At 35.2% G+C, this 12598-nt stretch overlaps 1 protein-coding gene across 1 annotated transcript in view; it reads right to left on the bottom strand.

Moving 5' to 3' along the window:
- DHX8 (DEAH-box helicase 8) overlaps positions 1 to 12598 on the bottom strand; it is a 114719-nt gene that overhangs the window by 76098 nt on the left and 26023 nt on the right. Inside the window, exons 8-9 of the mRNA XM_053453632.1 lie at positions 10867 to 11011; positions 393 to 593 (exon numbers count right to left, since the gene is read on the bottom strand). Coding sequence (XP_053309607.1) covers positions 393 to 593; positions 10867 to 11011 — 346 coding nt within the window. The remainder of the gene's footprint in view (positions 1 to 392; positions 594 to 10866; positions 11012 to 12598) is intronic.

Here is a 12598-nt window from a genome sequence, read left to right as displayed (position 1 = left end):
GTTACACCAGTTCTGTCAGAAGTAATGGGTAAAATTTCCAGTACTGCAAGAAGATTGTGGAAGGCTACCCCAAGCAATAAAAAAAAAAAAGACAAACTTTTGACCAACTGGAACTCTGATATATTGACTAGGTGTTTCTTTATTGACAATTATAAGTATGTTAGATACATTGTCAATCTAGTCAAAACGACTAAATATTGCAAGGGAACAAGTTATAGATATCCTTCAGCAGTATTTTATTTGCTAATCATCCCAAACATGCCTTGTGTACAGCCTGACCACAATGCCATTATACAATGATTAATTTGAACATAGTTAAAAAATTTTGTATATTGTGTTTAAAATGTCGTTTACGTGTATAAAAGGTTATATTTAAAAAAGATAAACTATACCTGCTTAATTTCCCATTTTTCAGGATCAGAGATTTTCGTCAGGCGTTTTCTTTCCAAAGTATCATCTTCAACTTCAGGGGCATTTACCAAGGAAAGGTGGCTAGGTCTGTCAGGATTCCTCATTGATGCCTCATCATTTTCTGTCATGAGGTTCCTTCGTCTATTTGGATTCAGATCCTCTCCGGTTTCTTGATCGACATCCTATTTGAAACAGGACACAGACTACTTAAAAACTAGGTACATACCTACAAATAAAAAATGTTGCAATACTGACCTGCAGTTCTAAACTGTGTGCTATTGCATGCTTCACTTCCTGCGCTTTTTCCCCCCACCAACACTTCTGTGTTGCTTAGATTTTTTTTGCATAGGGTATGTGTTACGGCAGAGAAAACCAGCCAAAATTGTTTAGCTGCATCTGGTTATTACGGAAATACCCCGCATCCTTAGTTTTTTTCCCCTTTCTTTCTAGAGGCCCATATCCATCCCTTACATATAGTACCCTATAAGGTAGTATTTGTTATACTTATGGCTCAACGGGTTTGTGCGTTGTGAACGGGGGCAGAGGCGTTATACCTTTTACATGTTGTGTTTACATTTGCATTGTTATCAGTGCAGTATGGCTAGAGGTCCACTTAGGGATCTCTTGAACATGTTATTAATGCCAGTTTTCTGGCGTTATCGCCAGCAGTTGTTACAGGAGATCGCTGACTTCTGCTGACAGAGGGGAGCCCAGGGACAGCCTGATCTCCCGTGTAGCCCTGCCTCTGCAAGAAGGTCAGGACGTACCGGTAGTCCATAAGGGTTTCTTGAGATGCCTTTTATAGACGTACAGGTACGTCCATAGGGGACTGAAGGGGTTAAAAACCTTTACATACAGCCCCACGTTTATAACCGGAGCTGTCTTTGTGAGTTTAGCCATTTATTCTCTTTTTATTGAGTACATTTGATCAACAATATTAAAATATATATAAAGTAAAACTTTATTTGTATCTTCACGTGGTGCATTTTTAGTCACAATTTGCACGGGGTCCAGTTTGTTTTCTGTTTCCTTGTGAATCAAGACACCTAAATATTAAATAGGATTCCTGTAAAGAGAATGCAAACGTTCCCTGCTCTTCTAAATCCACATCATCTAGGCTTCACAAGACGCAAGCCTTGCTTTAACAATGGTCATAGCCATTATTAGAACAATATAACAACAAAACAATACTCTCTGCCGTCTCGGATACTCCAATGGGAGAGAGGTAGTCACCAGAAGCGCTGTCATTGGCTTATGGTGAACTTTGGGCAATATGTCAGCACCTTCGGATTTGTCCATTCGCGGATCCTTCAATCTGATTTTAAAATCAAATCTATAATAAATAAAATTACTTATATTTTTTAATAATTTCAGGTGTTCATTACAGTTTTTCAATTTGGAATGTTGACACCTGGTCATCTTGCACCCATGCCCTATTAGTGGCTTCTTTGAAACCTGCCATTATAAATGTATCCCAATCAAATACATATTTTTAAAAACTAGACACCCAAGGTATTTTAAATGGTGGTATTTTGACAATTTCCAGGTGCTTATTCAACCGATAGCCTTGGTCAAAGTTTGTGGAAGTATTTTTTCCCCACACACACACACATTGTACTTAAGGTATGAATTCACAGTTCCTGGTAAATGTCACTACCAAACACCCCAATATATGTTCAGCAATGTGTCCCGAGCACGGTGACACCACATAGGCTTATAAGGTTGTTTGGGGGTAAAAGGCCACATTTGGAAGATGCTTATTATTCAGTTTGGAATTGTGACATCTCGCCATTATGTACCCATGTCCTATTTGGGCCATCTTTGAAACTGGCCAGTTTAATTTACATCCTTAAACCATATTGTTGTTGAAAACTAGACACCCTAGGGTACCGTATTTGCTCGATTATAAGACGAGGTTTTTTCCAGAGCAAATGCTCTGAAAAATACCCCTCGTCTTATAATCGGGGTCGTCTTCTAATCAGACCCCAAAAAAATGGCTGGGGCCATGCTGCTTACCGGTCGCGAGCAGCGTCTCTTCCGTTAGAAGCAGGAGGACAGGAAGCTTGTAGCTTCCTCACAGAACTCTATCTCCCCCTCCCTCCTCTGGGGGCGGGGCCAGAGAAGTTGCTGGTACAGCCGGTCCCCTGCAGAAGTCTTCGAGTGAGAGATCTGCAGTTCAGGTAAGGGGGTGGGGGAGGGTTTTTGGGTAAGTATGTGTGATTAATGTGTGAAGTATGTGTGATTAATGGAATGAATGAGTATTTAAATGTTTGTGAATGTGTGTTTGTGTGTGATAGCATGGATGTGTAAGGGGGGTGGGGGTTGTAGCATGGCATAGGGAGGCTGTAATCCCACTACTATCATCCCCAGGTTCCAGCATGTACTGGCTGCCTTGGCTTGATAGGAGTGTGATTGCAGCAATCACACTCCTATCAAGCCAAGGCAGCCAGTACATGCTGGGTTAAAAGGCATATCATGGGGCTGAGTGGCATATAGGGGGTTAAAATGCATTTCTGGACCTCCAGAAATGCATTTTAACCCCCTATATGCCACTCAGCCCCATGATATGCATATATACCTCCAGAAATGCATTTTAACCCCCTATATGCCACTCAGCCCCATGATATGCCTTTTAACCCCCTATATGCCAGAGTGGCATATAGGGGTATAAGGCATATCATGGGGCAGAGTGGCAAATAGGGGGGGTATAAAGCATTTCTGGGGGCAGAGTGGCATAACTGGGGGGGGGCAGGTTGGCAAATAAAAGGAAATTTAAAAAATATATTTACATGAATTAATATTTACTGGTAAAACTTTTTTTCCTATAGGGTCATCTTATATTCAGGCTTTTTGTTTTTTCCTAAATTAATATTTTGATTTTGGGGGGTCGTCTTATAATCGAGCAAATACGGTATTTCAAATGGTAGTATTGTAACTCCTTCCATGCACTAATTCTACCACCAGCCTTTGTCAAAAGTTTGTGGTAGTTTTTTTTTTTTTTTTTCTGAGTAATTAACTACCACAAACTTTGAAATAGTAATACACTACTTATACTTATTGTCCTAATAACTCACAAAAAATACATAAAAACGTTGGGTATATATATATATATATATATATATATAAATAAAACACCTTTCGGTGCGAGGTACACTTTATTTTGATGTAGAATTGGTGGCTACTAATTTACATTGGTTTTTTTTTTTGTTTTTTTTTATTTTTTTTTATTTTAATATACAAAATACAAAAGATAAGACTTAACAATGGTTGTTAATTTAACATGTATATCATAAGTTATAACAATCATTTAGAGTGCAGGTCTGGCTAGTGAAAGTTTCTAAAAGAGAGATCAGGAGTTGTATTTCAATTATATGTTCAGGGATGTCTCAAGAGATTTTGATACAGCATTAGATATATCCTTCCACATTTTTTTTATTTTCATGGATGAATTTAAAATCCAGCTAATTTTTTCTTCCATTAATATTTGGTATTTTACCTGTGAAACCAATATGGCTCTAGACAAGTCTACATCTTGTTTCCAGTGTTTAGCAATTATCTTTTTGGCTGCTAAAAAAACAATGTATCGTAAATGTTTTTTGGATCAAAGTAAGAAAAGGCCAACTTTGGTGTATCAATGCTGTTGTTGGATCTCTTTTAATTATGATATTCATTGTGTGTTTTAAGAAATCAAAGGCTATATCCCAAAAATGTCTAATTTTTTTACAATGCCACCACATGTGTAAATAGTTTCCTTCTTCTGCTCCACATCTCCAACATGTAGTAGGGTGTTGAGGATATATATAGGATAATCTTTTAGGGGTTAGATACCAATTGTTACAGAGCTTAAACTATAATTCAAATAACGATAGATCTCTTACTGCCTTAGAGACGTTTCTGAAAGCCTTATACCAATCCTCTGGATTGATCTGGATTTTTAATAGGTTTTCCCATTTTTTTATAGTTTTATATTTTTCTATCGGATGCTTTTCTGCTTGGAGGACCTCCAAAAATCTAGATGCACCCCTTTTAATTTTCCTTTGGTCTAATATCTGAACCATTTTGTGTTTATTAATTCATACAATGATTTTTTAAGAAGTTTTTAACCCTTAAGTATTTAAATATGTCATCGTTTGGTAAGTTGAATTCAGTTTTTAATTGCTCAAAGGATTTCACATTATTGTTAGGTACTAAATCTCTAATGCAATTAATTCCTCTTTCTTTCCTCTCCGTAATAGTTAAGTCGGCCATACAGTGTTCAAAAATTCGATTTTATACCAAATTTCTTGGTTAGCTTCCTCAAGCTGCATCCTAAAAATATGAAGGAGAACATACGTTTGCTGATACATTTTTAGAATTGGGGCTCCTGTACCTGCCTGCGAGGTCTTTTTTGCCAATATCTCCATACTAATTATAGGAATTTTCCCTTTCCAGATAAAATTATTAAAACTAGATTGAACCATATCTAACCAGCTACTTGGGATTACCAGAGGAATTAGTCTAAATAGGTATGTCCATTTAGGTAGGAGATAGGATTTTAAGGCATTAATCCTTCCCCACCAAGATAGGCCCACTTGACTCCACTCTTTTAGTGTTTTGTTGGTGAATTTAATTAGTTTTAGTACATTAACTTCCATAATCCTATCTATATTCTTAGGGATCTTTATTCCTAGATAGGTTATTTCTTTTTCAGAGTCATTAAATTGATGTTCTTTTTTTATTAAGTTTTTTATTACTTTATCTATATTTCTGTATTGTATCATAGATTTATGGGGATTTAACTTGTAATTAGAGACTTTACTATATTTTGTTAATTCAAACATTAAACTATTTAAAGATGTTAAGGGATCTGTTACAGTTAGTATAACATCATCAGCATATAAAGAAATTTTTGCTTCTTGATCTTTAATGGGATAACCTTTAATCTCTATATTATTTCTTATATTAATTGCCAGAGGTTCTATCGATAAGATGTATAATAATGGTGACAAGGGACATCCTTGTCTTGTACCGTTTTTTAGATAGAAATATTCAGAGCAAATGTCTGAGCCTACTATCCTCGCAGAAGGATTTACATATAGCATTTTTATGGCGTTCGATATCCAATCTGTAATCCCAAAGGATTTTATTGTTTGTTCCATGTACTTCCAATTTACCCTGTCAAACGCCTTTTCGGCATCCAGAGACAGGGTAATAAGAGGTAAAATTTTTTTATTGGATCCGTCTATTATATCTATAAGACGTCTTGTGTTATTTTCAATATCCCTATGTGGAACAAAACCAACCTGATCGCGGTGAATTATAGTTGGTAATATTTTCTGGAGTCTGTTGGCCAAAATTGAGGAATAGAGTTTAATGTCTACATTAATCAATGAGATGGGTCGGTAATTAGCAATATCTGTAGATGGTTTATCTTGCTTTAAGATAGGCACTATGTTAGCAGATAGCATCTCATTTGGTTAAATGTTTTTGTTAAGTGAGTGGCTAATTCTGATTTAAATGTTTTATAGAAAAAATTTCCGAAGCCATCAGGCCCTGGAGTTTTGTATTTTACCAGATGGTTGATTACTTTAATTACCTCAGACTTTAGTATAGGTTTGTTTGACAGTTCTCTTTGTGAAGCTGTTATTTGAGGGATGTCAGTGTTATTTAAATAGGATATGATCTCATTATCTGAAGTAGACGTTGGTAAATTATATAAAATCGTGATAAAATATCCTGAATCTATTAGATATATCGTCTGGGGTTAAGTAAGTTACGCCCTGGTCTATTATTTTTGTTATTTTATTTTTTGCTCTAGTCTTTTTTTTAGTCTATTAGACATAAATTTGTCTGTTCTATTGTTTCTATAATATAATTTTACTTTCAATTTCTCCATTTTTTAATTACTTTGTCCATCTCGATTTGATTAATATTCTCCTGTAGTGTTTTAATTTCTTCTGCTTTGTTTTTAGTGGGATTTTCCTTGTTGGCCCCCGTTAAATTACATAAGCTTATATAGAGATCTGCTAAAACTTTATTTTGTTTCTGTTGATTTTTTTTTATTTTTATAAAGTGCCCTCTAATGACGGCCTTATATGCACACCATACAGTTTGAGCAGATATACCTTCCGTTTGGTTTTCTTGGAAGAAATTTTTTGTTGTTTCAAGAATGTGATCTTTATTGACGTCATTATACAGTAGAGAATCTTCTAACCGCCATGTTTTTTTTGGTAGGAGTAAATTTTTGTCACTAAACTCGAAAAAGACTTGACTATGATCTGACCATACATTATCTTTTATATACGTTTTTCCTATTAATTTTTGCATAGTGGAATTACCTAAAATTAAATCTATTCTAGAATAGGAACAGTGTCTTTTTGAGAAGTGTGTGTATTCCCTGACAGTTGGGTGCATTAGTCTCCATAGGTCATAGAGATCATTTTTTCTAATTTCATTGCTCATTGTTCTAGCTTCTTTTTTTAGTCTTTTGTCTACCATATTTGATCTCATAAATTTTTTATCCAAGTCAGCATCCAGAACACAATTAAAGTCGCCTGTTATTAAAAGGTTGCCTTTCTTGATTTTTTCTATTTTTGACATTATTTTGGAAAAAAGATTAGACGGAGCCTTATTGGGTAGGTAAAGATTTGCAAGTGTAAATATTATTTCATTTATTTTTACTATTAAGATAATATATCTACCTTCCTTATCTCTTTCTTGGTATTGGATGTCTATATTTAATAAATCAGAAAAAATGATTGCTACTCCCCTTTTTTTTTTTAGTCGTAGAGGCATAGACAAATCTTGAGAAAGGTCTCCCACTCCATTTTCTGTTTTCATTATCTAGCCAGTGAGTTTCCTGAAGAAAGACAATATCTATTTTTTCTTTTTTTAAGAACGCATATATTCTGTTTCTTTTAAATGGGGAATTTAGACCCTGAACATTCACTGATACACCTTTAATCATCTTTTACAAGATGTATAAAGGGAGTTTTTCCTGATCTCCCTTGTCCACAGCCCTTCTGCACTCAATTAACATCAACCATATAACGATAAACAAAAACATATAACATTTAAGAATCAATACTCTGAGAATAGACTCAAAGGTTCTCACCAACATATTGGACATGGCTCTAGCTATACGAGACATGACTCTGCGAAAATAGCTGAATGAGCAAATTCGGTCCTGAGATCCACAAGATGGAGCTCATGGCAGGGGAGATTTGGAGGTTAAGCAATGAGTATTGGAGGATGGGGATGTTCAAATATAGTGTCGCTTATGTAGATAAAAGGAAGAAGAAGAAAAAAAAAAATATTTTTTCTAACCCTTTCACATATTTTTATGGCATTTTGGATAATCTATATTGGTTATTCAGTATCTTCTTGTATATTTAACCGAAACTAGATTACCTTTATAAATCGGTGGATATATTAATATTATCAATCGGTTAGTTTCTGCTATTATCTAGAATCAGGACGATACAGAGCCTTTTACATGACACAGCGATAGGGTATAGAATAATATGTTGAAAGCATCCAGCAATCATCATGAGAAAAAAAAAAAAATCAATCTAAATAATCTACATGTAGTTATTCAAAAATGTTCATAGCAATTTTTGAAATTAGTCATACTTTGTGTTAAAGGTGTAAATCACTTAATTTCTAGTGTTATGACAAATATCATATATATATATATATATATATATATATCATATCATATATATAGTATATACAATGTACACAAGTGGGAGAAGTGATACCAAAAATATATGAAGAAAAAAAAAAAAAAAAAAAATGTGTTTGTGTCTCCAAGATGTGAAACAAAAATAATACTAAAACCTTTATACTAGTACTCTCGTAGTGTGTTAAGGGTTATTGTTCCTTCGACAATACCCTATATAATATAGTGTAAAATGTGATTGTATCATAGTAATATTTAGGAGGTATATTGAATATTATGCCTGTAGCTCTCCAAAAAGAGCTATATTTAAAATTATTAAAAAAAAAAAACTATATATTGGTGGTTGTTAAAAATTGTTCAAAGCAATTTTTTGAATTAGTCATACTTTGTGTAAGGTGTAAATCACTTAGTTTCTAGTGTTATAACAGATAAAAGCAGTATTAAAGTTAGTTTATATTATTACCCTCGTGGTGTGATAAACATGCAATAATCCCTAATATGTAGTATATAGTATAATGATACCTTGATAGTATCATATCATGGGATTAACCAAGAATAGAGAAAGGTAAAATAAAAAATAAATACATAAATAAAAAACAAAAAAAAAAAAACAAAAAAAAAAATCATGTGTTTATGTTAACGGTGTAAATCAGTTCTAAAATGTGAAGTTGAGAAGATACTAAAACCTTTTTGTAGTAGTACTCTTGTGGTGTGTTAGGGATTATTGTTCCTTCAACAATACCCTATATACTATAATGTGAAATGTGGTTGTAACAAATAATATTTAGGAAATATATTTGAATGTTGTGTCTATAGCTCTCCGAAAAGAGCTATATTTACAGTTATTGGAGAGAAAAAAAAAAAAAAAAAACCCCAACAATTCATGATACTTTTCAATTATAGATAAAGCGTCAATAGGGCTATAAGATGATAATTTGTGACACTATAATAATTATAAAATTGTGTTATTTTAAAGTGGCGACTTCATGAGAGTTTTTTTAGTTCCAACCAATTTTTCAAGTCTACAGCTTGGTGAAAAATAGTAGGATGGCCTTCCCAAATAATTTTAACCTTCTTCGGGAAGCCCCAACTATAAAGGATTTTATGATCCCGTAGAATTTTCAGTTCGTCAGAAAAGGATCTTCTCCATACGCGGGTCTGAAAAGATAAATCCGGAAAAATCATAATATTTTTATATTTGTTATCTTCTGTATTTCTTTTCCTGTTTGATTGTAATATGAGTTCCTTATAAGAAAGAGATTGAAAATAAATAATAACGTCTCTGGGTGCTGCTTCAGGGGCATTTTTAGATTTATTTATGCGATGGAATCTTTCCATTTGGATATTGAATTGCTGGGTGTCTTTAACTATAAATTTGAAGAACTCTTCCAAATATATTTTTAGTTTGTCTTGAGTTATTGATTCTGAGATATTCCTGATCCTCAAATTGTTCCTCCTCAATCGGTCTTCAAGATCGCTTAATTTGTCTTCCATTTTAATTACTTTTTCTTCCAGCTCTCTCATTGCATATTTCATCTTCGGTAGGTCTTCTATGTTTGTTTCTATGGCCTTTAGTTTATCAGTTAGCTGTTCCAGTTTAATGTTCAGCTCGTCAGCATTTTTATTCATCTGTGTTTTTAAAACACTTGCTTGGGAGTCTAGAGATTTTTTTAAATAGGTTTGAGATAGTGTTAGAGGTTCCATTAAGAGTCATCCATGGACGAGGTTTCTAGATTTTTACTAGGAGATTTATTTTTTTGTTGCTGTGGAGAGAAAAAGGCCAAAGTTGAGGCAGAAGATCTTTTATCTAATCTCTCCATTTTGGATTCTTTTCTTTCTTTATCTTTTTTTTGCTGTGTAGTGTGTGAGTTTTTTGGAGGCATTGTGTTTCTGTATTCTCTTTTTTTCTTTTCCCCTTTCTCTCCTTTTTCCTTCCCTTCTCCTTCCTTCCTTTTTCTCTTTTTTTTTTTTTTTCTTTCTCTCCCTTTCCTTAAACAAATGGCATTGGTGTTGATTCACAGATTCCACAGATTTCTATATTTTATAATTGATTGATATATATATGCTTTCTATAATTTATAATTCATTGGTAGTGACTTGATAAACAGGGCAAGCGTAGCTTTGTAATAACATGATTATACGTAAAAAAAAAAAAAAAAATAGCACACCCGAAGCCAAACAGTCTATGACTTGACACAAAAATAAAGTAAGTGTACCAGAGGTAAGCCTGATGTCATGCGTTGGGAACCAGTCCTTCAGTCTTCTTATCTCCAACTTTAGCAACCTCCAGGACTTTTAACAAATTTTCCCGCTCTCCCGGTAACATTCTCTGCTGTGGGTTTTGTATAGGTCGTGTGGGGCTGGCGATGATGTTGCTCTCATTCATCAATTGACCCCCAACCACAAAAGCGTTCAGCAGCCGGCATCTAAAACCGCCAGAAACGCCACTCTGCACCGGTCTCACAGCGGCATTGTGGCCGTTCTCGGACCGCCGTCACGCTGTCAGACGCCGTCCACCTTCCTCCTTCTCCTCACGCTCCAGCCCCCCAAACTCCCCGCCTCCTCCGACGTGCGCGTTCCGTCACGTCATCACGCTCAATTGATCATCTGTTGTTACAGCGACCTTTCCCTAATTTACATTGTTAATGCCTTTTTTGAATATTGAACACTTGAATATATGTACTTATTTTACTAACTACAGCTTCCATCTTATTAACATATGTTTGGAAGGAATCCTGACCAGGGAATAATAGAATAAAAATAAAATTTGTAATGCGTTAGCCTTCAAGTCTTACCTTCATGCTGAGGCTGGTTTTGCATCCTGTGAAGGACAGTACCTTCACCTTTACCCTTTGACCTTTGCTTACTACATCAGCCACATTTGCAACACGGCCTTCTCTTCTCAGTTCAGATATGTGGACCAAGCCTTCCCAGCGCTTTCTATTCATAAAAGAGATAACAAAAATTTGGCATATATAATACAAAATTACATCAATAAATCACATCAGCAAGTTTATGTTACGATAGACACACATACAGTTGTGTGAAAAAAGTACACCCTCTTTGAATTCTACAGTTTTACATATAAGGACATAATATTATAATCTGTTCTTTCCAGGTTTCAAAATGTGTACAGCATCATGACATATTACAACGTGTTAATATTTATTCAACAAAAATTAAGCCAAAATGGAGTCATGTGTGAAAAACTACCCTAGTAATTAAGATACCAAGTAGCAGACAGGTGCTGCTGATCAAATGCCTTTGATTAATTGATCATCAGCAAATGTGACCATCGATAAAAAAACCAACATTTTAGCAGTTTGCTGGTCTGAAGCATTTAGGTGCAATACAGAAGCAATTGTTGCTGCCTAATAATCTTCAGTATCTAGTAAGGGTTATATGGCATTTTACAAACAATTTAAAGTCCATCATTCTACAGGGAGAAAGATTACTCAAAAGTGGAAAACATTCAAGAGAGTTGTCAATCTTCCCAGAAGTGGACGTCACAGCAAATCCGAATTTGCTGCGATGTCCACTTCTGGGAAGATTGACAACTCTCTTGAATGTTTTCCACTTTGCTCAGAGAAATTGCAAAACAGCCAAGAGTTACATCTCAGACGCTACAGACATCAGCATGTTAAACATTACCATTCATGACAGTACAATTCAAAATGACTGACCAATATCTACACACACACACACACACACGCGTATGTGTCATTAAAAATGTGCACTTTTGATTCTTCTCTCTCTTCCTCTATCTACATATGCATACTCAGTATAAATATACAAGGGCACTATATCCATCACAGGGAGTCACCCTTGCAAAAGCATAGGGAGATTCTGCAGAAGCCCCCATATGTATTTGCCCTTTTTGCTCGCCCCTAGTGGAGTTAGTTCCAGCTCTTGCATGGCAAACGCAGTGGGCGGATGTCAACTGAAACCCCCATGTGTGGAAAGCACAGCTCATTGATTTCAACGGTGATGTTTTTCTGCAAGCGTTTGGCTGCTTCATGCAAGCATCCACGGAGAAGCTGTAATTTTGCAAGGTGACAAGTGATGTAGTGCTAGCTCCTAGGAGTTACATATTGTTCAGTCATGTTCAATGTCACAACAGCTACACAGATCATGATGAGGGAAATACAAAGACTAAGGTTTCCCCATCCTGTAGTCCCATATACACTCACCGGCCACTTTATTAGGTACACCTTGCTAGTACCAGGTTGGACCTCCTTTTGCCTTCAGAACTGCCTTAATTCTTTGTGGCATATTTTCAACAAGGTTACATAGTTACATAGTTATATAGGCTGAAAAAAGACATGCGTCCATCAATATCAGCCTTTCCTATATCTGTTAATTTGTTACTGTTGATCCAAAAGAAGGCAAAAAAAAACCCAGTTTCGCTCTTTCCAATTTTGCACTAACCAGGGAAAAAAAGTTCCTTCTTGACCCCAAAATGGTCTGTACAGACTCCGATAAAACTACCTCTGCAGGCAGAGAATTCCACATCCTTATTGTCCTTAC

The sequence above is a fragment of the Spea bombifrons genome, chromosome 13 (genome assembly GCF_027358695.1).
Source record: "Spea bombifrons isolate aSpeBom1 chromosome 13, aSpeBom1.2.pri, whole genome shotgun sequence".
Taxonomy (NCBI): domain Eukaryota; kingdom Metazoa; phylum Chordata; class Amphibia; order Anura; family Pelobatidae; genus Spea; species Spea bombifrons.
This window is presented reverse-complemented; position numbering and strand designations above follow the sequence as displayed.